At 37.4% G+C, this 27,584-nt stretch overlaps 1 protein-coding gene across 1 annotated transcript in view; it reads right to left on the minus strand.

Moving 5' to 3' along the window:
* Positions 1-12,023, minus strand: part of Dscam2 (Down syndrome cell adhesion molecule 2) — a 429,928-nt gene extending 417,905 nt beyond the window's left edge. Inside the window, exon 1 of the mRNA XM_071587152.1 lies at positions 11,903-12,023. Within this exon, the coding sequence (XP_071443253.1) occupies positions 11,903-12,023 (121 nt within the window). The remainder of the gene's footprint in view (positions 1-11,902) is intronic.
* Between the last annotated feature and the right edge of the window lie 15,561 nt (positions 12,024-27,584).

A 27,584-nucleotide genomic window follows, 5' to 3' on the forward strand; every position in this document is an offset into this window, starting at 1 on the left:
CATTCTTTCAGCCCTCTTTTATTTTGCTGTTGATGTGCATGGCTATCCAAAATATTCCACAGCCTCCCTTTTTCTCTTCTGCTGTTGGCATTCGCGTTCTCCGGAATACATTACGGCGCGTGGGATTCTCCAGATTTCCTGGAGCATCCGTCCTTTTTCTCCATGAATACGTTTTGCGCAAACATGGAGGGTCCTTTTGTATATATTAAAAAAAATCCGGGCGTGCTCGGAATAACTCATTTAATGACCGAATAGAACATGGCGACCGTTGTCAGACGACATGTAAACTTAATGGCATGTGCTGTTATAGACACTAACAACTTTGTACGAAGAGAAAATAGAAAGTGTAAGGAACAAAACGTACGGGTACATTTGCCGAACAGTAATGATGTTTTCGTATTTCCCAAATTATTAATGTTCGACCAGTGCTTGCTAATCCTAACGATTATTACACATTAAATAGAAAACAAAAAGACGTATTTTGTGTCACAATATCGTCAATCCATATCTCGGTCACGAGAATGGATGAATCACAATCACGGAAACAATAAAAACGAAATTTTAATATATTATACGAATTATTTCAAATTAGTATTCCATTAAGTAATGGCATTTTAACAGATTTCGTAGACAATATTCCAGCAGTATAACCGCAATAGTTTACAATAATCACGTTCGTAATTACTCATTCTTATACATTTATACTTACTTTTATTTGTTCATACATAAAAACATAATCAATCATTTACTTTTAAATATTTACATTTTAAATATTAATTGCGTTATTTCATGCTACTATTCTGAATCATAAGTATTATATCATATTCAATTTAATACGTGGTAACCGCGAAAAATTTCAATGAAAGTTTCGATTAGCATATAGGCCTTCGTAGGAGTTGAGTAAGAATCATTTAATTTTTTACAAGAAAATTATTTACTGAATCGTGTTTAAAAAGTAGTCATGAGCAGTTTAGTTTGTTCCTCGACATTTTAAAAGTAGAAAAAGATCGCGAAGGAGATATTCCATATGTATGTAGTTTTCAAATGGTCAATAACTTCGGGTCAATGTATCCTTGAACATATGCAATACATTGTCTCAACTTTTTGAAGGGTTGCCTAGTGTTTAGGAGACCACCACGCTTCAAACAACCCATTTTAGATTCTAAATTACTTCTATATTAACTAATTATTTTCCATATTATGTAATTAAACCTTTCGTCATAATATATGCCGACTACAGACAAAAGTAACGAAAATACATTGAACGCGTTCCGCAAGACCATGATATAAATTGATATGTCCGCTCAACAAGGAATTTGGACAATGTGACTGTCCGTTATCCTTGATCCTGGGGCCGTTTGGCTTCTCTTCTGCATTACTTGGAGCGATTCAGAAATAATTAACTTTTTTCATTTGAATTCTCAAAAATTAAAGAAGTTAACGATGAATTTAGAAAATTATCGGGTTTTAATGTGACCCGTGAGTTCATACATATATTGAGGAATAAAAATTCCTGTAAAAATTTCCGGTAATGAGTGATCTCATAGTTTAGATTGTTTTTATCAATACGCCCGCAATTTGATCGCCTCTCAGAAAAAAGCATAATAATGAATATAAAATATTTTATCAATCATAGGGTATTATACAACCTTGTTTTGGTCACTCGTTTCTCGATAGATTTGCTGAATTAATACCTTCCCTTGATAAAATAATAAACTACATATTGGTTTTATTATGCATTATTGCAAGCATATATTTTATTAATTGACTGAAAACGTAACCAGATTTTGACTTAAATGAAGAAATATACTCTTATATTTAAATTGGTATCTCATTTATTAGACATGAGTCGCGAAATCCATGCAATTATTATTCCTATCCTATCACAGTTATCAAGGAAATCATTTCTCCAGATTTGATTCTCGTATTTTCTATAAAAATGAATATTTTATTCTAGTCTAGCCTTTAAAAGTTGACTAATTTACGTTGTATATGCACACAATAAAGGAAACCTCATACATACGTATTTCTTATTTGAAATAAACATTTTTAAATGAAACAGTTTCTGGCGTCACTTGGTGGAAATTCTTCATATTGAAATTAAATTTAAAATACTTCGCCTTTCCACATAAAACAATTTTATTACGACCTAGGTTTCGTTATGGTATAACATCATCAGGGAATCAGGTAACATCATCAGGACCTGATGATGTTATACCATAACAAAACCTAGGTCGTAATAAAACTGTTTTATGAGGAAAGGCAAAGTATTTTAAATTTAATTTCAATGAACATTTTTAGTAAAAGCCGTGTTATTTGGTAAGAAATTTAGTCATTTATTATTATTATTTGGTAATCTACAGGTTTAGGTAGGTTTTTGGATGGACAAAGCTACTAAATAAAACATTTTGTGACTACTAACAAAACACAAAATCCAGTATATTACTCTACATCAGACCCCTCTTCATCTCTGAGTACTTTCTTCCTCCCTTCATCCCGTCTAACATCCCTGTCCAGTTCCTTTCTATTCCTCGTTTGCCAAACATTCTCCCCTCTAACACAGTCTTCAACATCCCACTGCCAGTCAATACCCCCTTCATCCACTTTTCCTGCCTCCAAAGGATTTCTCCCAACAAACCACTCTCTTCGCCCACCATACCTAGTACTTCCTCATTTGTTTTCTTCTCGGTCCTTTTGACCTTCTCCATTCTCCTCCACACCCACATTTCAAAAGCCTCCAGTCTACATCTGTCCTCCCGCTTCAATGACCACGTGTCCGCGCTGTACATAGACACGATCCATATCAAAGTTTTTACGAGTCCTTTCTTAATATCCTTACTCAAAGTCCCTGTCATCAACTCCCTCCTCCTTGTGAAAGCCTCTTTGCCTAGCGCAATTCTTCTCCTTACGTCCCTACTACTTTGACCGTGTTGGTCCAAAACACTTCCAAGATATGTAAAATGCTCTAGTTTTTGCCCTCCTATTTTAATGTTTAGCTTAGCCTTTTTCATTCTGGTAAATCGCATAACCTTTGTTTTATTAATATTTATTCTCATACCATACCTGTCGCACTGAATTTCCAATTCACTCAGCAATGCTTGCAGCCCCTTGGCTGACTGACAAACTAAAGCTTGGTCATCAGCAAACCTAACTGATTTTACGAATTCCCCGCCCACTTTCATTCCTACCTCGAGTTCTTCCCATGCCTCTTTGATCATTTCCTCTGCATACAGGTTGAACAGCAACGGTGGCAATGGGCAACCCTGCCTTGCACCTCTTCCTAACACTGCCCATCCGGACTCCCCGTTCCCCATTCGCACTTGAGCAGTCTGAGACATGTACAGGTTGCGGATTAGCCTCCTTTCCCTCCAATCTATTCCTATTTTCTGCAATATACTCATTATTTTTTCCCAGTTAACTCTATCAAACGCTTTTTCGAAATCTACGAAACAGGCAAATACCTCCTGGTTGTGTTCTATATTCCTCTCAATTAATAATCTCCTTACTGCAATGGCATCACGCGTACCTCTCCCCTTCCTAAACCCAAACTGATCATCCCCTAAGTAATCATTTGCCCTACTCTCTATCCTTTTTTTATTATCCTGAGAACAACTTAAGCTGCGCTAGTCTTTTAATGAGAGTAAAAACATACAACCAATCTACAAAGGAAATTGATGTATTGGGCAAAAATATCTCTTTTTCTTCCTCAATCGTTTATACATTTGATTTCAATGTAAGAATGATTGGTGTAAAATAGCCTTTAAAATTTGCCATTTTTTTAGTATAAAAAATTAAATTCACTAGTTACACAAATTTTATACTATTTAATTTAAAAATTATTTTAAAATTTAACTCATTTCAATGGTCATAAATACCAAGGAATGAGTAAAACTGGAATGAAAACCGAAAAAGTAAAAGTCTTTTGAAGAAGAAAGTAACAAAATAGACTCATTTTCCACTTGATACGAAAGTTAGCAAGGTAATAAAATTGTCGTGAATGGCTGGTTCTTCGAACTTTCATCCGAAACTAACTTTCTAGCAGCACTTCATTCTCGGTAGGTAGAAATTCAAGTATAATGATGCGCGTGATCCTAACGTGGAGTATCCCTCGAACTTCATGGAATAATACTACTAAATCTGATATTTTCAGGGACTACCAACTAGTGGGATTAGAACCCATTTTTCATCAAAAATATTCTTTTTCTTTCAATGTCGTTTTCGTTCGTCCATTCGACGCCTAACTTTAAAAAACATATCTTTGTAAAGCCCTCATGACATCTTTACCGAATGAAATTTTTTTACTCATACAATTTCTCTTTAATGAAGAATTTACCCTAATTTTACATTTCCTATGAATTAAAAACTTATGTTAATGATGTGAATTATTTTTTTAGAAAAGATCACCGAGTTGAATAAGCATTACACCTAACAAAAGTATGTTCATAAATGGTATCTAATTCCTTCCTTATAATATGATTATAAAAATATAGAGGACAGAGTTTAGTTTTAAAATATTGCATGGTTATACAAGTTGCGGCAACATACTTCATTTTTTCAAACTCAAAACGCTTTCAAAAAAGGAAGTTATGTTGCCACACCCTGTATGAAAAATCAGATTATAGCAGGAGATGTTTATTTGTGTGTTATACACTCCACTACCACTAATCTATTTTGTTTATTCAGTGGAAAATTAAAATTTTCCTTTTCATAGCATAAACCATTTCATTCTTCAGACCTTCGCCGTCAGAATTGAGTGAATGAAATTCGCAAGACGTAATTTCGCACAAGGTAAGGTCTTGACGTATGGAATAAACTGAACACTAGCTCAAACGTTTGGTAAGGCAAGAATAAACTTCATGTTAAGACCTTCTATATCGACCATAACTCTGGTTTGGCAGATAAGGGTTGCGTTTAATTAATACTAAACCCAAAAGCGAAATTTACACATCAGGGTAGTGGGAAAAGTTCCTTATCTTGTGTGTGATTTAGCAGTTAGATCTAGTATTTGAAAAATCACAAAGCGTATGTCAAGCTGAAGGTGTCAAGAACCATCATCTAGAAACGAACTTGGATCGTTAAGGTGGAATTCTATTGCTCTAACCACTGGACTACCAGCCTCTCCGTTACCTACATTATTACAGATTGTTTTTGCGTAACTATTTGGTTAATATGCATTTGATTATGACATTAAGTTGGCCAGTTGCCGTAAAATCTGCCATTGACATATCGTACCAAATAAAGAACGATTCCGTTGAATCAAAACCGAAGGCTCTGAAATTTTGATTAATAATCGATAAACTTCTCCACCTAAGGAAAAACAACTTGTAAAATAATATAACTAGATGTAGTCCTTAAAGTTCAACAAGGGATAATAATATTATCTAACGGGTGTAGCCCATCAGTATTCACATTCCAATAGAAAACAGGTTGAATTGAAATATATTAGATTGAGCCACACGATTAAAGTTAGCAATAGGATTAACGGGGAATTTATTTTTTGAAATTGCTAAATTAATGACCATTCTTTTCATAATATTCCTGGAAAAGTAAATAGTATTTTACGGTGACGTGTGTTTGTGTATATATGAATGGATACATTTATATGGGTATATATATATATATATATATATATATATATATATATGTTCATATATATATACTTACATATGTATATACACGCATTCGATATATATTTAAATGTATTTATCCGTATGTCTGCATCTAAATACACTAGAACTCTACTTACTAAACATTTCTCTCATATTTCTCCTTTTCACATCGCTCGTTTGCTTCTCGGCGATATTAGGCGATATTCCTAACTTTTTGGTGACCGAGACTTCAAGTGACATGTAGCCGTGCAAATATAATTAAAAAGAGATGAACCCCGCGAATAGGTCACAATTTTAGTGTCATTTATTTGTTAGGCTTGATGTAAATTTTCGACGTTTTTTATCTTGTGATTTACGCAGCCCGTTAGTTCAGACGTGTACCAGAACTGATATGAACATGCAGGTATACATTAATTTATCTTTTTCCTATATTTTTAGTGAACATTTTAATAGGTGTTACGACTTCAAAGCTCCTGCGCTTGTATAATGAAAATTTCAGCCTTTTTATGTGACACTGTGATCCTTTTGGTATGAATTACTTGTAGATACTTGGATTCGACAAATGCATGTTTTACCTAAATTGCTTTATTTCAAGTTTTCTATGATAAATTAAACGTTTCTCGCAGGGAATATTATCCTAAAATAATGAATGAAGAGTCAAATCATTAAATCCAGCAGTTATTATGCGTAATTGTTGAACTGTTAATTCCTTTGAGATCATTTTTACGCAACGCACAGTGGGCCCACTCAAAAGCAGTTCTTGATAGCACTAATGGCGTTTAGCTTTCAAATCCAAGGGAAGTATATTTTACATATAGCAATATCAGTAGAAATTCGAAAAAAAGTTGAATTTTCCTAAAATATTATAAAACAGTAACTTTTTGAAAACTTCCACCAAACGTAGTTTTACTGCTTAAATGTTATTTTATTTAGAACAAACTTACTGATTTTGCCCCCATATTTATATAATGCTAAGAACCAACTTCATCAATAAGAGATTTCTTGTACGACGAGGTATGTTTTTACCATCTAAAAAGTTTGTTAAAAGTCCTGGCATGGTGAGATAAAACAAAGAGCGTGCGATTACCTCATAATTATTAATAATAATATCTAAAATAAATAATTAAATGTAATAAGTGGCTAGTGTACAGAATTTAATCGTTACAAAATTTTCAATGCCTTTAAGCTCTAGCTTTCACAAATTAAGTACTGGCCTCTTAACTAATTACTAATAAATATGATCGGGAGGGTGCGTTCGCTAACCTACTACCTTCCCACCCAAAGGGCCGAGGTCCGCATCCTGGAGGCGGCAGATATATTTCAGAGGTATCCCAATCCCTAGTTGAGGTTCTTTGAGGAGAGCACTTTGAAAGAGTGCACCGTCCATCGGATGGAACGTTAAACTGCAGACCCCTGGTCGCCTATTGTTAAGAGTAGGCTAATGCCGAGGCCGAGTTTCTCTCGACCATTCCTTTGTTATTATTCATCCCTAAAGGCACAAATGACCTCAGCTGTCGGTCGCCTACCCTATAGCTACTTATACTGCTACCTAATTAACATACGAGGGTCATCCGGAAAGTAGTACCCGTTCGTGCCGCATGAAGTGCTGACGACGCGAGTAGCCGCTGGACGAGGTCAGATAGCTTCAGTGGCTTGTCTGCCTTCTCTGAGCCAAGTTGCGTGACGCTAGCATTGCCTGTGTTGTTTCTGTGATTGTTTACAATGTTTAAAAAAATTGAGAACGCCGCCAGTTGTGAAGTGAGGGCAGTGATTAAATTCCTCAATGCAAGAAACGTTCGCCCATGTGATATTCATCGCCAATTAAAGGAGGTGTATGGAGACCATGTAATGGACGAGTCGTCTGTTCGGCGGTGGTGTCGCAACTTCAACATGGGGAGGGGGAACACACACGATGATGAGCGTTCGGAGAGACCGTCTGTCATTACAGACCAACTGGTGAGCTCAGTTGACGAATTCGTGAGGAACGATCGGCGCGTCACAATTGATGACATCTGTGAGCATTTTCCCAATGTTTCTCGAACAATTGTTCATGAAATTGTTAAACACCATCTGCATTATGCAAAAATTTGTGCAAGATGGGTCCCTCGCGTATCTCAATGAGCTGGCGGCGAAGGACTATGCAGCAGGAATACAGAAACTTGTAACACGTTATGACAAATGCCTTAATTTGCTTGGAGATTATGTTGATAAGTAGTTTAAAGTATCCTCTTTCAAATAAAATTTTTTATGTTTGTTAATATTTACTTTTGTGTCTTTATTTCACGAACGGGTACTACTGTCCGGATGACCCTCGTATATGGTTAAGTGCATTTTACGTTGACGTCAATTACAAGATTTTTCGAATTTTTCTATTTCTATTATAATGAATCACAACTTAATTTCTCACCCCGAGTTTAAAGCCAAATTGGTTTATTTCAAGTTATTGACGTCCTTATTGAGTAGCGGGGTGTTCCAGTGGGAAAACTGTAGGAAAGCTAACCGAGTGTCCTAAGTTCAAATCGCGGGCACATGGCATTTGACAACTCCATATTAAATGAAACCGGCGTAAATTTTTGATCACTAGAAATTCGCATGAAGCCTACTGGTGGCATTGGAAAAAGAATTAGCCGATATTCCCTATATATATGAATTTTACACATATCACCGTTTATTTTTTTCAAATTTTCATTTAAATAAAAAAAGCCGTTTCTCCGGAGGTGAATGAGCAATACCCTACTCAATAAATATTAATCTTAAGGCTGATTACAATGAACATGATGACACGTACATCAAAGCGTCGAAGTCAATCTGGAACCTAGGTGAAGTTTTGATCCTGTTCAATTATAATTAAGAAATTTTGATCCTGCTCAGAGTAATAAGATTGTTTCGATTGCCGTGAGAGAAAATGGACGACCGACGGATATCGAAAGAGTAAAACCGAAAGTCGATATCATCAGCACGGGGAAACCTTCGGCACTAGGTTAAGAAAACAGAAACCCTTTACTAAACTAATCAAGAGAAATAAGAATGAAAACATCCCTAAAAACATTTAGTGTTACTTTAAGTCAATTCACGAATGGACTCACAAAAGGTCCACAAATATTGAAGTTTGTGACCATTTCTTTGGCTCGTGTTTAAGCAAGTGCCAGGAATTTGGATGCAAGAGCTCGACAGTAAAATTTTTATTATATCACCACCTGAATTGACATAAATGAAATTTATTTTTAATAGAGATAAGGCCCACAAAAAACTATGGCTTACTCAAAAATCGTGATATTAAAAGTTAATTCATATATTCCCAAGAAGATTTGCAACGGAAAAAAACTATACCTTTAGCTGAGCTTTTCTAAGACTATTGGCTAAGGTTATCGAGAGACCAGCAGACTGGGCATCACCCTGAACAGCGGTGTCGTTTGCCTGGATTTCGTGCTTAAAATATTTTGCTATCCAAATTTTAAATTATGAATGACCAGAAATATTCGATTTGAATATTTTTTTTATTCTGGAAGTAAGTTTTTTCCAAAATAACATATCATTTGTAGGTCATAATAATATTATCCACCAAACCCAATTACAAATAACGTTAATAAGGTTAATAGTAATTTTAAGAAATCCTTCGATTTAAAGACGGAAACTAGATGAAATTGTCCACGCAAAAATATGGCATTTTGAAGGGATCATGACCGGATACCATAAATTTTGCCGAATAGGTTCGATCCAGAATCAAACTTGAACAAGTGACCAAACACAGAGACACCGTGAGGTAAGAGAAAAGTAAGTCAAGAGACGATAGGAGCCCTGTGAAAATGGCGACCTGAGGAAGGAAGACCTGCCTGAAGGTTTTCCGGAAAATAAATGCGCAAAGAAGCGAAGATAAGTCGCCTCTGGTGAACATGTTTCTCCTTCGCCACTTATCCATTTTTTCCATCTTCCTCCTCCCATACCAATATTACACTCTGCGATGCAGAACAAAACATATGCCTTAGTGTGCTTATACTGACAAATGAGTGAAAACAATTAAATTATTTTGAGATGTAAAAATATCCTCCTCAATATTAATTTCGACACTCCCAACCTATTCTCCTGCTACTTTGAAGGACAGCGTGCCCATAACTTAGTACTTAAACTTATTGATTCGAAGGGACAATTATTCTAATAAATCGTGATTCTTCGTTAATAAAGTAATCTCATGGAATGTCATAAAAAATGCGACATTTCAGTCCAGCCGATCAATGTTTTATATGTATTATTTGAACATTTCAATGACAAAATTACGTAATTAAGTAAAAAATAAGAGTATATATATATATATATATATATATATATATATATATATATATATATATATATTTGCATATACTACTCTAGTCTAAAGAGTAGACTAACTTGCACTAAATACTCAAATACATACGTTCATATGTCTCAAATAAACTAAAATATGGTTTTTCCGTACGCAAAGTACGCAAAAGTTAATTATTTGAGGCTTTTTTTAAAATATGTTAGCCTTAACCGGTATGTGAGAGCATTCAAAATCAAATTATTAAATTTAAATAAAATAACGCTTATCGTGAACATTTAATTGTTTTAATTTTAGAAACACTGAAAATAATGGCAAACCTCTCTGAAGATATTTTCGGTCGAATCCACGCAAGACCTGTTGAACTTTTAATGGCTCCGCCACCTTAGCAAGTAAGATATCTAAGAATACCTTGAATTGAGAAAAAAATGTATGCATCCCTTGGCACAAATTGGCCTCTACATTGCAACCCATGACAGATTAGATCGCAAAATCAATGTAAGTTCGCCGATCAATGAAAATACCGATGGATAAAAGAAGTAATAACAAATCATTCGGTAGGCAATTTAAAAAAGTACTCATGAAATAATTTTATGTATAATTTGATCATGACACCGAATTAAAACGATTATATATTTTTTACTTTTGTTCTGAAATATTTTTTCTCTCCTAAACTAATTAACGATTCCGTACAAAAATCATCTGCTTGTTGAAATTAACTGCATGTTGTGGTAAAAACTCTTCAAATGTAATTTAATTCCTTAAATATTCTAAAATTCCCCTGTCCACGAATATTTATTTCAATTACCAAAGGAAGTTGACAGCGCAGCCTGGTAGACATCATCAGCCCTCCGGTTAGGCTCTAAAATCGCGGGTTGAAATCCTTTGTACATGGATGTTGTATCAAAAAGTAGAGGTCCTCACTTTTGTGCACCGTATGAATCACTACGATCCCAACGTCCTATAATTTATTACCATAATCTAATGGAAACAAGCACTTCACAGACGGTTTTTATTTTTTAATGACCTTTTTCCTTGTAATGGCAAGTAATTGAAACTTCAATACAAATTCTGTTGAATTCAACGCAAACCGATTTTATTTACGAGTATTAAAACCCACAGATACCAATTTTCAACAATTATTTCCCCTTTTAATTACTACAAAACGCTAAGTGTTGCAAAGAATTAATGGTTTTTGTAGACAGAAGAGAGGCATGATCCAATTCTACATTACGACCATTTCTTTCGCTTTGACGATACCAATATATATATATATACACATGCATACATACATACATATAGTTTGATGTGAACTCAATATCTGTGCGGTTAACAACTTATTTATATGAATATTTTAAAAAATAGATTATTTTAAAAATTTAATCATTTTCATTATTGCGTGCCATTTATTTCTGTTAAATAACTTGGGTTAATACGAACTATTTCTTTCGTGGATTTCGTGGACGCCATAATAAATGGCCCGCAGTTTATTTTTACATAAATTCGTTACTTACATCCATGCCTATAATATTTATTTGAAGAACTAATTTCGGCTTGGATAAAAATTCTTGAAATAAGCATGTGGGATTTGGTCTCATTTAGAAAAAAACCAACCCTGCTCCTTCTACCCCACACTTCCGTGACTACATTTTATTGTAAGGCTGCTAATCTGCAAACCAGGATAAAATATTTCAACAAGTTTTATAAATACAGTTTAATTTTATATGAAAATGCGGTAACTTATTGATTTATTTCTCCATACCCGGAATTCATTAACGGGATTATTTTCTCGAACACCCGAAATTTTTTAAGAGTCCGCCAAGTCCCTGCGCTATTTAACCGTAGGTCACCAATTTAACGGGAAACAAGGAATACAAAGAGAGCAAAACTACTGCAGGCATGCTTCCAACTCCCGAAAAGTAGAGTTTGACATCCCTAAAACTTCTAAAACAGGTTAAATAAGGAACACCATTCGGTTCCAGTTTACTGCACTCACCGAAAGAGCCAATGATGGAAGAGCGGGGATCCGCGAGTCGTACCGCGCTCTGGAGGTGCCGCCGTCGCCGCCGCGAGGATAACCGGCGCGCCGGTCCTCGCGCGGCGCCCGCCTCGACCATCCCGGTGGAGGCGCCCAGCAGACGTCGGCCAAGGACCGGTCGGAGGCCGCCGATGTACAACGGGGCCGCCGGTCTTTACCCGCCTCGATTCGTGTGTAGCGGCGGGAAACTTGGGATGTTTATCGGGCGAGAGAGGACGGGTCTTACGATATGGGGGAGACGGAAAGGAGAGGAGGAGGGTATTCTTTTCGACTATCGAACGAAACTGTTGAGGAACGTGAGGAAATAATAGGGGAGAAGGATGAATTTTAATACGAGGTGCTGATATGAAAAATAAATGGGTGACGGGGAGAGTTGGGAAGGGAGTGACCACAGGAGACAAAGAGAGATGTAACAGGAGAGACTTCGACGTGTGTCCCGCTCGCCTGACCTTTTGCCGAGGACTGCGGAGAGAAAATCGCGCGAAGGCTCACGAAGTCCCTTTTCGAACGCCCCACCACGTCGGCCTATCCCCCAAACCCGAAGGGGCGGCGCGCGAAGGGCCTCGCGTGGTGGGGGGAGCGGGGAGGGGACGGGAGACCGCGAGCCGAGCCGGAGAGAGCCGAGGGGCTGGCGAAGAGAGGAGCGCGGCGGAGAGAGGGCAACGGCGGGTGGGGAAAGGCGAATGGGAGGGGGTGGCCGAGGGGTGGAGAGGATCCGGCCCGCTCTGGTGAGCGAAGGGTGGATGGGAAGAGGAAAGGCGTGAGATGAAAGCGTCGAATGGGGATGCTGGGGCCGTTCCGACCCGTCGCCCACCCGCGTGCCTTTCCAGGGTCGGGGAGAATAGCGATCCTGGAATCGGAGTTGGCAATCGTTAAAAAAGTGTCAGTAAAATACGGCTTGCAACCCCTCAAACCCGCGCCACAATTCATGTGCCTGCGTAATTTTCTAAGCCGCAAGACGAATGAGTGATTGTTTTACCCGAGTTCTCATGCTCACTTCTTAGACCACATGCTTGACGGTTCCGGTTAAAAATTTGACGATTATTTGGGCGTCCCTGTTCAAGAGCCGGAAATCTTACTGTATATAAGATAGCATCAAGAAATCCCACGGTGTATAAGATAGCATCTAGAAAGTTTTGCATATTTGTGACAATTCTTTATAGATAGCTGTTACTACTCATTGGATCTCCTTGACCTCCGATAATCCTCTCCAATTTAGCCTTTGATTTGTCGACTTCGATAAATGTATGGGAGATAACGTGGGGTAAGCATATATTTCATGGAAATTAGTGGATATTTTTTAGAATTATTTAAATGTCACATGAATTTTCTTTTACTGACGGTGATGAATACCTCCAAGAACATTAATAATTAAAGCGTCACGATACAAATGCAACTATTGAATTTGAAAAAGACCCACCGCATTTGCCTGCAGTGTGCTAACTGCGTAGATTTTTTGCGATAAAAAATTATTTAACAATTCTATGCCTTATTGTAAGCCCTTTTGGAAGGCTTATACGAAACAGGAGATAGAATTGAGTCAGCTATTAACATCGACGCAGCAGCCAAAGCATGTGTTCAAATGGCAAACATGCATTTAACTAAAACCGCGAATGGTAATTTAAAAACGTGTGATTAAACTTGAGAAAAATATATTAACACTTTTCTAGACCATTTACTAACTTATAATCTAACGTATAAAATAAAATTTTTGTATTAAAATCATGTAGCTGCGTGAATAAAATTTTGCATTACCGTGGATCGGCCATTCTCAACTGATGGTAAGGTAACCAGACAACATTTAAGGTTTTCCTCCGACGTCTCCAATCTTTCTTCTACTCCACGCAAATTCTTTAGGAGCCATCTTACATGCCTTACTACCTCCCAAAGCAACACCGCCCCTCTTTTTTTCTTTTATAGACTTCTGCTACAACCGAAAAACGGAAAGAGGAAATAAAATTTTAATGGCGTCAAATTAATGGCCTTAGGTACGAAAGAGAATAATAAATCGTCTCCTCTGGTGTTTTTTATCACTCGAAACTCGTGAGCCTATACGCAAGCATTACGACCATTTCAACCCCTTCACTTCACCGAAAAATACACTTAGTATTTCGATCAATTCTAAAATTTAGAATTCCACGTGCAGTTATTTCCACAATTTTCATTCCCAACACACTTGCGCACGACCTCCGCATTAACCCCATTCGACTGGTGAATTTATTGACCGATTTAATTAAGGCAGTCCGTTTATGGATGAATTATTGCTTGATGGATATGAATAGCGAATTGTGCTGTACACAATGCATGAAAGTGGATAAGGAAGAACAAGCGTTGCATCCGACATTCAAGTGGTGAAGGAAATCAGCTGGAGTGGCCGCCATCGAAAGGAAGTGGGTTCATAAATCCAAAGGACTGCATGTACTTTCTCCGAACATCAATTTTGGTGTTTCCAGATGAGTGACCCCTTAATGTTTTTCGCTTGATTTCAACGTTTCCACGTAAGCTCGATTCGCAATTACACACGGTCAAAATGGATAAATAAAAACTACAGAAGTGCTATTGTAGAAATAACAGATATAAAAACTATAACTAACCGCGTGTTAGCCTGGGCACGGAATGAATTTAGGGCCACCCAATTTGAGACAGTCAACAACCATCGAGGGGTGAAAAAGCGATATCACCACAAATGATAAAATAGCAAAGAAACAAAAGGCCATGGCGATGGCCCGGGTCTCGGGCGCCCAGCTCTCCAGGTGTGCCGATATCCACTCAGACAATAAGAACCTATTTTCGTTTATATTCTCTGCATGCAAAATTTCGTTCCATTTTGTGGGTAAGCTTCCGAAGGCTCCCATCATTCCCGCGCCGCGGCGAACGCCCTGCGGCTTATGTCTCGTCACAAACACACTATATTCCACCCGTCGGCGGCGCGAACGGATTTTGGAAGCTTTTTCTGCCCTGCTCTGTGAAATAAATCTTCAAGTTAACAACCTGCAAACGACATGTCTAAAAGTACTTGGGTTTACCTGCACAGTTAAATAGCTGATCAATATTCCTTCAGTTGAAGAATCTATATCTATAACTAAGGGAAAGAATTTCTGTAAATTATTTCTGAAGTGTAGCAATCCCGGGAGGAGTCCTTATATCTCCTTGTGGTGTCATTAAATAGGTCCCAGGTGCCGAGAAAACCGCAGCGAAAGGTGAGTGAAAGAGGCAGATAATAAATAATTAATAGCAAGCGTAGCATTAAACCTTTAGGTAATGTTCTCATCAAATAACCCACATGGTCTAGGGAGCGAATCTCTTTATAGAGGGATACTGGGCTGTTGCGATGGCTAGCGTACTGGCTTCCCACCCAAAGGGCCCTGGTTCAAATCCTGGAGACGGCAGATTTTTTCAGTGGTACCCCGATCCCTGCTTGAGGTTCTTTCTGGAGAGCACTTAGAGTGACTACGCCATCCATCGGATGGGGTGTTAAATTATGGACCCCTTGGCTCATTTCGTTAATGCTAGCGCTGGGTTTCTCTCCACCCTTCCTCCTTACCCATCTTCCTCCTTTACCTAATGGCAAAAATGACTTCATCTGTCGCCTTTCCTAACTATACTTATACCACTCAATTAGGAAATACATACTATGGCTTCAAGTAATACATGGGGAGGCCCAGAAGTACCCGGCCTGACCTAGAGATAGAGGTAGTTGTTCAACAGATATCACTGCATTAGAAATTATGCAATCTATATAGCATATGTTTCAAGTTTTAAGACGCCAGGTTGTTTTGTATTTGTTTGGCAGCCATCAATAGTGAACGTTTTCAATGAATTAGTGAAAATGGAGAAAATTGGTCATCGTTACGTGATACAATACTTTTATTTGAAAGACCTCAGCCCAACCAATATAAAAGTGAACTGAATTCGACTCTGGGTGAGTCTGCCCCTTTGTTTACAACAGTAAAATATTGGTTAGCAGCGTTTAAACGAGGCCGTACCAGCTATCAAGACGAGCATCGCATTGGTCGACTCCAGAAACGGTGAAGTAAATCCACAAAGTGATACTGGATGATCGTCGAATAAAGGTACCTGAGCTAGCACACATAACGGGCATTACAAAAAGTGTAGTACATCGCATATTAACTGAATATTGGGAAATGAGAAAGCTGTATGCAAGATGGGTACCGCATTTGCTCACACTCGAGCAAAATCAGTGTCGTGAAGATGTTTCCATTGAGTGTTTAGCAAAGTTTCACAGCAACAAAGTAGAATTTTCGCACCGTTTCATAATCATGGATGAAACATGGGTCTATTACTTCACACCCGAGACAAAAACCATTCAAAACATTCGATTCAAAAGGGACAACCGCCTCCAAAGAAGGCGAAGACCATTTCATCTGCAGGCAAGGTCATGGCGTCGGTTTTTTGGGATGCACGTGGAATAATTTTCATTGGCTATCTCGAAAAAGGAAAAACTATCAATGGCGAGTATTCTGCGAACTTATTGCAACGTTTGATGGAGCAAAAAATGGACCAAAAGCGGCCGCATTTGGCTTAAAAGAAAGTGTTGTTTCATCAAGACAATGCACCAGCTCACAATTCCGTTATTGCAATGGCTATAATTCATTAATTAGAGTTTCAATTGCTACCTCATGCACCCAATTTGCCAAGTTTAGCCCCCTCAGATTATTTTATGTCGCAAACTTGAAAAAATAGCTCGGTGGTCAAAGATTTTTCAACTGTGAAGAAGTGATGTCGGCAGTTAATGGCTATTTTGAGTAGCAAGACAGTTCTTACCATGTAAAGGGTATCGAACTCATTGAACATCACTGGGAAAATTGTATAGATCTGAGAGGATATTGTGCTGAAAAATACATACATTTTTTTCCAAAATTTCTGTTTTCTTTGTTGGGTCTTGTACTTCTAGGATTACCCTCGTATATCTCATCAAGGATAATTCTTCTGCGATACACATGAAGTTAATGGTTCGAAAATACCCCACACCTAAATATTTCTATTTCTTTCAATCATTCCTATTGGAAGACAACCACTGCATTACTAAAATTAAATCCATTTTACAGATACTCTCTTAAATGTTCATGCACTTTCGTTATTTCTTAGCAGGTAATTGTATCTACGCAGAGAGCAAAGAATTGAAATGTAGAAATTTCATGCAAGACACTGAATTGCTTATTTAACTATGATTGCATTAATTAAAAATCAAGGGGATGGGAAAACCAAATTAAGGCTTCTTCACAAACATCTAGGTCATCTTTTCGAATAAAAAAATTACAGTTTTCATCGTAAATTGTTAAATTTTACGAAATGATCCGCTTAAACAAGAGAAAATCAAAAAGTCACCAGTCTCCAAAAGCCGCCGTAGCAATCTTTCACAATGTGAATAATTTCGAGGAAACCCCGTGACATTCAACCCAGTGATGCTGTCCAATCAGATGACCATAGCTTTTTTGGCCAGACTCCGTCACGGACTCTCGCATACCGGAGGGATCGTCGCCATTACACTACTAACTAAGAACGATGCCAATGGGAGGCGGTTTACATCAGCAACCTTCGAATTTAGAGGAAAAATAGGAATGGTCACGGATTGGAGGATGGGCCACTCGGAGACAGGGGCAGTGACCCCCAGCCCGCCACGGTCATTTCGACCATCGCCACTCCCAACTCACTACTTCGGACTCAAATTTCTGGGATCCCTGGGGCACAGTCCTTAAAAAATCCTTATCATCCTATTCCTCTTGCTTTTACAGTTATTTAAATGTTTTTTTTTAAATTTTATGGATAAAATCAAATATTTTGTGTATTATGAACTAGTTTATTGATATATAATGCAGCAAAAGGGTAAATTATTGGAACTCAACGGTTTATACTCATTTATTCCTTTCCCAGAGCGGCCACAAAATCAATATATCTTCATTCATCAGGGTGGTACATTTCTCATCGGTATTTATAAAGACTACGTCTTGGCTGCAGCATTCCATAACCCTTCCCACTACGGCATCAATAAGTTCATCTTAACGCAATGTCGATACGACGAATTGGAATTGAAACAACGTTCTTTTAATTGTCAAGCAGCCCGCTTAAATTTCCATGGACCCAAATCCGATCATAAAATTGTTAATCTCTCTTGAAAGAAAGAGCTGATTAATTGCATTCCCCACATCAGATGTGTACGCGTGAAAGGATTCCATATAAATATGCGCGTTATTTTCGGAGGCTGAACGATAAAACAAAGAATTCTCACAAGTTTCCTGATGGCATGCCTAATCCTGGGAATATACAGGTTGGTTTTTTGCGCTGGATATGCATATAAAACGGCATTTATAAATAAAAATATGAGAGAATTGGTGGAAAGTGTAAAAACACAAAAAAGGTAACATACAGCCGGATTTGCAGCGAATGAGGGAGATAGAGAGAGAAAGGGAGAGAGCATCGCCCGGGGAATGCGTCGCATTCACCTGCAACAAAAGAGAAAAATAAAAAGTTTCTGAAATAAATGAGAATTTTAGAATCGCTTCTCTCAACGTCACACAACATGGCGGTCACACGATATCGGACGGCACGGAATTGATCTCGATGTGTTTTGCAACTCGCTGCACTGGAAATAGTTGCAATTCATTCGATGCGCGCTTCTGCGCGATAAAATATTCCAGGGACATTTTTTTTGCGACGAGTCGGTTGGCAAAGGGCAGTATCGAACAATGCAGGGCGATCAAATGGGAGAGGGTGTTAGGGAAATACGGGGTTTGCGGAGAGGAGCAGGAGACGACGCTCCGGTCATAAAGCTATTTTAAAGTGTCCGTGATCACCCGTTCGCGCCGGTTTTAGTCCTGCGCGGTCTACTTATAATTTTCCAGCTAAAATATTGGTGGATTATGATTTAATTTATGGATATGTTCCGCGACATAAAGTTGGAGTTAGATACATAATCTGGGATCCAATAAAATTTTCATCGCTTTACTAGACCCTGGGAAGCGCACTGCAAATAGGTGCAATATATTCACATCTTTCTATCACCTGCGTATATCCCCCATCCTTAGAAATATGTAGACGCTTACAAATTATTGAGGCTGTAAGTTCTAAATAAACAATATTTCCTGGAATTTTCATTAAATAATCAATAACACATGCCAATTAAAACAAAAAATTCAGATATTTAAGTCATAAAAGAGCCATAACAGTGCATCCGGCTTTCAGTAACAGACTTCCTGTTCTCTTAAAAGCCTATTTGTAGGAATGGCATTCACCTGAATAAAATATGTAAAATTCTCCTTATCATTTAAATGATCTTTGATTATTGACGTTCTATTAAAAGGCCTGCATTTTTTCAGATATGGCAATCAAATTAAATTATAATAAACCTTCAAAATTTCTGAGAGTTCGAGTGACAAACCAAAAATATTTGCAATCCCATACGCTTTGATCTACATCTTTTTCTTAAAATTTTCGTTTTTTTATGATTTTTCATTTCAGTGCACGCATGAATACTATCAGCTTATCTTTCAGTGAAATTTATTATATAATTCTTATCTTCAACCAGTGGATGCAACTGATAGCTTGATAAGAATGTGTATTAGATAGATTAGATATTCATTTAAAATTATTTGTATTAATACTTCCTGCAACTTCCATTAAACTTCAGAACAAAAAATGCAATAATATGTATGAAAATAATATAATATATTAGTAGTATTACGTTACTACTCTTCATATGACGTTTGAATGATAACGTTGATAAATAACAGAAGTACAACCTAAAGTAAAGTCATTCTTAGGATAATTACTGGTTTGGGATATGCAGACCCCTCATTTTTCCAAGGCATCCTATACTCCATGAATGCTTTATTTCTAACTACTTCATTATCGAAGATTCGTGAGATCAAAAATTAATTTCTAATCCTAATTTAATTTCTTTAATTCTAATTACTATTTCTATTTTATTTTTAATATGTCTGTAGTTTAAAACAACAGAAAACTTTACTCGATTTATCCTTTAACAGGTCAGATTATGGATGGATTATTTTTAATTTTCAATGGAGAAATGAAAATTTATCTTAAAATTAGATGTAATATTCCTACTGCATAAAAATCGCAAACGGATGACGATGGAAGCATGAATATTTGAAGGGAAAACCTTCGGCTTATAAAGTTTATCAATGAAATTAGATGATAAATATGTCAATGAAATACAGACGATGCATGTAAACATTACCCTTTTAACGCCTGAAGGGAAAGTACGTATATTAACGTTAACTTTATTTGATATATTACATTAAAAGGGAGGATTGGACACACTACAATTTGGATTCTGATATTAACAACCATATAGCGCATTTACATGAGAAAAATAATTATAACACAAAGACTTAAAAGAGGCAATATTTGACATAAAAGTGGCTATGAATATTATACCAAAGGGTGTTTAAGAAATAAAATCTCAATGAGGGTGTGCATAAAAATAATTTAGGATGTAACAAGGATCTGCTCTCATGTTATTATTTCTTACAATGTGCTGAATGTTGAGTTTATCAGGTACAATAAGGCATCCCTCCATGTCTGTAAGTTACTTGTGCCACAAATTATAAACATTGTAGCGATAATTTTAGATCACGTAATTCCCAAGGGCCCCCTACAACATTTAACCAGGGAAACTCGAGCAGCCCTTTTTATAATCCTCGGAACTTTACTGAATTGATGTAATGCTGTGATAATGGCATAGAGATAAAGGATAAGAAGATTTGAGAATATACTGCATTTGTTTAATTTGTGAGCATGTTGGACAATTGTGGGTATTTTCACAGTCACAAAGGAAATGAAATAAAAGAATAATAAAATTGAAAAACGAAGGGATCGAAGAATTAAGGTGCGTTAGCATAACATGTTTAAAAAATGTGCCGTGTTCCGGTGCGTCACAAATTATCAAAGTTGACATTATTTTTCGTGATATCAAAATTTTATCAATAAATATGCAATATACCCGATTTCCGACAAAGAGAATGCAATGACATGAATAACAAGCACTATCTCTAAAAATATAGCTAATTGGTTAGAAAAAAGTCAATATTAATTATTTAATACAATGTACACATAGTCAAATTTATTGGTTCAACCTTTTTGTTGCGTTAATAATTCAAAACCAATCCCCTAAATTTAATATTAAATTATATATTTACTAGTGTCAGGAATAACGAACAACAATATACACACTTCCGTGGGCAAACCAGAGCTCACATTGCGTGTGCCCGGAAATCAGTTTACGCCGTCGTACCCCCAGCTCGGTCGCAAGCATGTGACAAAAAAGTTATTACTGAAAAACCTAATGGCTGTAATATATAATAATATTCGTGAAATAATATTCGTGAAAATATTACTGTGACAATACATCCCATAATTATGAGTCAACACAAATATATACAAGGAATAACTTTTCCTTTCGAGAAAGGCTGTACATTTATTAAAAGAGCTAGAATAATCATATGGGGCAATTATTAGCCAAAAAAGGTTTCATTTATCATGAGTATCCTACCGCTTGAGGTAGATTATAGAACACAAACTGAACACGCCTAAATTTGCTGACCTCGCCTTGCAAGACACAACTCGGCACCAACACTACAATAAATTGTTCTTCAATTCCGTATACGTTCACCCTCCCTTCATTCCGACCAATATGTATATCATTTTCCTCTCCTATCTTGCTTGCCTGACGTCCTCCCATCTATCAGTCTTTAGCATTCCATCGCTGTTCAAAATATTTACTCTGCATCTACCTTTCCCGTCTCATTCGTGTTTCTCAAAAAATCCTCTGACGTCTTCCGTAATGCCCAGTATTTCTTCATTTGTTCTACTTTCCGTCAATTTTATTTTTCCCATCCTTCCCCACACCCGCATCTCCACGCTCCATATTTAAGTTTTAGCAACCCTTTTCTTAATATTCTTACTCTACGTTTGGTCGTCATTTCCCTCCTCCTTGTTAATACTGCTATGCCTAACGCAATTCTACTTCTTACGTCCCTACTACTTTAAGCATCTTTGCCCGAAGCATTACCAAAATGAGTAAAATGTTCCGCCTGCTCCATATCCTTGCTTATCCACAGTGACGTCATATTCTCTTCCCATGTCTTAGCCTTTTGGCAAAAATGGCTAAGCAGAGTACACTATTAACAAATTATTATAAACTAAAGCAGTATGTAAATAACTGTATTTTTTAGCCTTTAAAAATTGAAAAAGGCTATTTTCATTAATGAGGTGCTTCAGTGGAGAATTTTTTAACCAATCAGAAGAAGGGATTGTCATTTCACCTCAAATATTCATTGAAATCCTTTCTTCTGAAGGGTTTATTGAGCTTCGCGCCTCTTCACGAATATGAAACAGCCTTATATCGCATACTAAAATTTGAACACATAACTTATTTGTAAAATCAACTGTTAAAAGATTGACGAGTAAAGAGTGGCAGATATTTCTCCTTCCTGCCAAGCAAATAAGAACCTTATTGTTAGACGTAAATCGTCTGACAATGTTGTTCTTATTTGGTTGGCAGGAAAAAAGTATCCTTATTGGCCTGTAGAAGGTTCTTTCGCTACTGAAGCGCACATTATTGGAATGCTCGAGAGCATTTCACCAAGTTTTTTCACTTATGAGTGTTTATTCTTGAAAGGTGCGGCGTAAGTGCTATTGAATTCATTGAGCTCAATTTAATTAATATGATTTAGGCACGCATAGTTCAGTTTGCAAATTGATGCCTTCGGGTTTCACTAAGATGCAAGCATACTCATACTACTTGGTTATACATTAGAAAAAGCTTTCAACATTTAGCTAATCGAAAATGATAAATACTACCTGTATACCCGAAAATCCACCTGGAATTTTGGCAATAATTATATCAACGACGTTGAGTTATTCCTGATCCCTTCAAATCTTTGACTATTTCTTGGCATTTCAGACTCCATTTTAAATTTTTGTGCTCATGTAAATTCAAAATTATTCTTCATCGTCTGCAAAAACTTTTTAAATGATCGATTTGATTGAAATTAACCTTAATGTCATGCAATATTGTCTGCGAAATATTCACGGCAACTTCCAATTGAAACGGTGGTAATGTAAACAAGCTTTTAAGTCATATTTTTTTATTTAAGTCATAACTTTATTTAAATCGATAGCATTAATCTGCCTATTTCAGTTCCCTTTTATTCCATCCTTCCATTTACAACGCTTTCGGTTTTTAAGATATTTAAGCTCAACATGGTCAAAGTTAGGCACAAATATATTCCAGCATATCTTGAAGGCTGTTCAGTTGTTGCTGGAACTGTTTATCCTACTGATAAATGCTATTTAATTCCTCCTATTATCTTGAAGATGGTCACGGAACAAGAATTCTCTCTTTGCAGCGGACTCCATACTACGCCTGTTCGGTGACTTAGTAAATAATGCTAGAAGATCCGGTAGCTTTGGAAATAATATTTTGCACTCCTTCAAGTGATAAATGGATCGCTAGAGACCCAAATGCAGCCCACGAGCATCGCTGCCTTTAACTCTTATTAGCATTCAAGCCTGCACTTTGTATTGTAACCATGGTTTCGTTTATCAAATATACATGTATATTAAAAAATCCTCTGAAAACAGTCAAATGTACGCCATAATGAATAAAACCCAACCCCTGAAAAAAACGGAACTTTCATAAACAACGACGAATTTCTTCTTTTTACACATAAATTCGCCTATACTCTGAATCTTGTTTCCTGCGATATCCCAGAAATGTCGTCTAGAAAAATTTATTGAATAAAGTTTTTTTTACTAAACGAAGTGGCTACTGTTTTTCATGAGATCATTACACTTTTAGATTGTGTAACTGTTAAGTGCAATAAAACAATAATAAGCAATCTCAGTTAAAATTCTACCCTATTTTCTCAAGCAAAACGAGGTCATTCGCTGGTTTATGTGCCTTGCTGACAAAAAAGGTAGTTTTTTCAGAACTAGAAAATTAAATAATTTCCTCTGCCATGCATAAACGATTCTATTAGTGGGAACTAGCAGACACGGACAACAATGATTTGTTCTTAAAGAATCACAAAGACAAGAATGATAATAAACTATTAATCATAAAAGTTTTCCTCAGTGAAATTATAATATTTAATGAATTATCCATTTTGGAATAACCCTCCGATAGTTATTCTTCTCTCTATAAAAACAATGATAAAGAAAGTAAGCCTTTGATCACGCATTCAGATTCACTCAAGCATTTATAGGCGTCAACAAAGAAAGTTCACCAGCCTAATCCACCTTAAAGAATAGTTCAAATAAATTGTATAAAGATAGTACTATCTACTTGAGTTTTTATTAATGTTTCACCTAATATATGCCGTGAAAATGTAAAAAAGCAAAAAAATGAGCACCGAAAGAATTGAGATGGGTAGGGAATATTACATTTGCTTTCAATAGTGAAGGTGGTCAAAAAAGACGGTTGTCAACAAAAGTAGTCAACGGTAGCGTGAAAAATGACTTCACAGATAATTTGGCCGGTAAGAGATAAGGAAGTTTCATTCGTTAGTGCCAAGATTCGGTTAAAATGCTGTATACCGTGGGGTAAGTAGTTTCTCCAAGCAACACCATGGAAAAACTAGGGAACACACTCGAAGAAGTGGATCAATTTATCTACTTAGGTAGCTAGATCATTATTAATACGAGGGTCATCCGGAAAGTAGTACCCGTTCGTGAAATAAAGACACAAAAGTAAATATTAACAAACATAAAAAATTTTATTTGAAAGAGGATACTTTAAACTACTTCTCAACATAATCTCCAAGCAAATTAAGGCATTTGTCATAACGTGTGACAAGTTTCTGTATTCCTGCTGCATAGTCCTTCGCCGCCAGCTCATTGAGATACGCGAGGGACCCATCTTGCACAAATTTTTGCATAATGCAGATGGTGTTTAACAATTTCATGAACAATTGTTCGAGAAACATTGGGAAAATGCTCACAGATGTCATCAATTGTGACGCGCCGATCGTTCCTCACGAATTCGTCAACTGAGCTCACCAGTTGGTCTGTAATGACAGACGGTCTCCCCGAACGCTCATCGTCGTGTGTGTTCCCCCTCCCCATGTTGAAGTTGCGACACCACCGCCGAACAGACGACTCGTCCATTACATTGTCTCCATACACCTCCTTTAATTGGCGATGAATATCACATGGGCGAACGTTTCTTGCATTGAGGAATTTAATCACTGCCCTCACTTCACAACTGGCGGCGTTCTCAATTTTTTTAAACATTGTAAACAATCACAGAAACAACACAGGCAATGCTAGCGTCACGCAACTTGGCTCAGAGAAGGCAGACAAGCCACTGAAGCTATCTGACCTCGTCCAGCGGCTACTCGCGTCGTCAGCACTTCATGCGGCACGAATGGGTACTACTTTCCGGATGACCCTCGTATCATTGGGGTTGTTCTTCCAACGGAGATTCGCCAATCTCTCCCGGAGTCGCTCTTTCGGACGGAGGCTCGAGTCATCTCCGGACCTTTCTCGGCATTTCTCTTCTTCCGTCGCCCATTGCTCCTCTTCCCCTCCACAGGCCAACCCTGCCGTCTTCCGAGAAGACACCCAAATGCACTTTTCAGGCCGCAGGCGTAGGCACATTGTCATATGGTCCATCATCAAGTAAATTTGATGGTATCACAAACTCAAATAAATGCCTTTCCACCCACTCAATCTAACTCATGTGAAGACCCACCCCTATGTCTCTAACTAAGGACACCCCCTCCCCTCTTGGATTTCGTGCACGCGTAAACGGCCTTGGTAAGGTGGAAAGGCTTTCATGTTTTGATGACCCTCCATAGATCTGCTTTGGCAGGAAATATTACAATTACCCTTAATATACAGAGTCATCCATTCCCAGATTAATTAAAGGGTAGGAGCCGAAAGAAAGGTCGTTCAGGCAGGCCGGGTCAGAGGTGGCTGCAAAGTTGCCTCACCCACGCGAGGCAGTCATTTAAGTATTGTTGCCACATTAAAAACGCTACTGAGGAAGAAAGTGGGCAACGACGTAAATAGCATTCCTATTAGACTTTTTACAAGAAAACAGAACGAGTAAATACGGCAGCAACTACGGGGTTGCACTTGGCACTTGAGGTCGAATACCTTCTCAGCAGTGGGGCAAGCAAGGTCATAAGTATAGGATGAAGAAACCCTTTACCGAGTCAAAATCAACATAAAAGACAGAAGAAGAATGCTGCTGTTCGCATACAGAAAATTAAAGTTGGCGCAAAGCTGAAGATAATTGAATTGGAAAATATTAAACCAGAGAATTAAAGAGGATAATTCGAATTCTTTAGGGTTGTATGAAGCGTCCAGTTTTAGCGTAACTGGAAAGATAATTACAAAGTAATGCATACTATGGGGAAGGAGGAAAAATGAATCAGTGATGGGTCAAATGATGAAGCGCGGAAAAAATAGATGACTGAAGTATTGGGAAAATTGGGCTGTAATGCAAAAAAGGAGATGATCCACCATGGTTAAAAATTACACTAATCCGTCGTAAAAATTAACAAACAACGCAATAGGCGAGCACAGTGCACTGACCATAGGTAATTTTAAAAATATAAATAAAGGACGACGAACCCGACCGAGTGAGTTGTATTCGGCTCCCTCGTTCTCCCATTGCAAGGCCCGTTTTCTTCTTGGTGTCTGTCCGCCCCTTATTCCGCAGATAACGTTGCTAACTGCACTGCTCCAAGTGGAATCCTCACGTACTCCTAGTTTCAAGCGTACACCTTTATGGGATTAGCGCACCTCTACAGGCAAGAGAGCAAAAAAATGATTGTCCCTTATCGCCTGCGCTGTTCAGCCGAGGAAAAGGTGTAATAAGATAAGGCCTGCGGCTAGGAATGAAAGTAGACGGGAAGCAGATTAAGTCATTTGTAGATTATAAGATTAAAGTTACCCAGCCATCTAAGGGAATGCACCATTGCTGATGCCATTACGGAATCAGAGTGAGAGGTAAGGGATGAATACAAACCATAAGGAAACTAAAAAAACAGAACATAAGATCCTCAAGAAACTCCTAATCTGAGTTGAACACTAAATTAGGGAGGCATAGTATATTTTCAAGACCTACTTTCAGTCGCCACGCTATCTTTAAGCCTAAGAGCTAAATTCGAGTTAGTTAGATGTAACAAATGGCATCGAAACAAGATAGCATGTACATGCTCCATTGGGAGTAGCAGATATTTCAATAGTTCAAATCATCAGGATTTATGGAAATATAACCCCACTAGCATTAGCTTCGAGTAGAACTTTGAAGTTACGAGAAGCTAGTAACGCTTACTTTGCTATAAGAATAATGACCATCGCTAAAGCTAAAATTACAAGAGTGATAAAATACCACAGCATGGTACTGTAAGAAGTAAATTCACTAACTTCTTCGGAAACCTGAGTCTCCCGCGTGGAAAATAATACATACTAGAAAAAAACACTTTTGCAAGTTAATAAATATGAATATTTATGATAAATTACTGGAGTAGGAGAACATTTTTGAAATACTTAGATCTTCTGCGATCTACCACAGAGCATTGCTCAACTTACGTACACAGCATTTCATTTTATTTTCATAGGTTGTCTTGATTTGGGGTATTCTTAT

This window comes from Hetaerina americana, unplaced genomic scaffold, assembly GCF_022747635.1.
Source record: "Hetaerina americana unplaced genomic scaffold, ioHetAmer1.1.p SCAF_3, whole genome shotgun sequence".
Taxonomy (NCBI): Eukaryota; Metazoa; Arthropoda; class Insecta; order Odonata; family Calopterygidae; genus Hetaerina; species Hetaerina americana.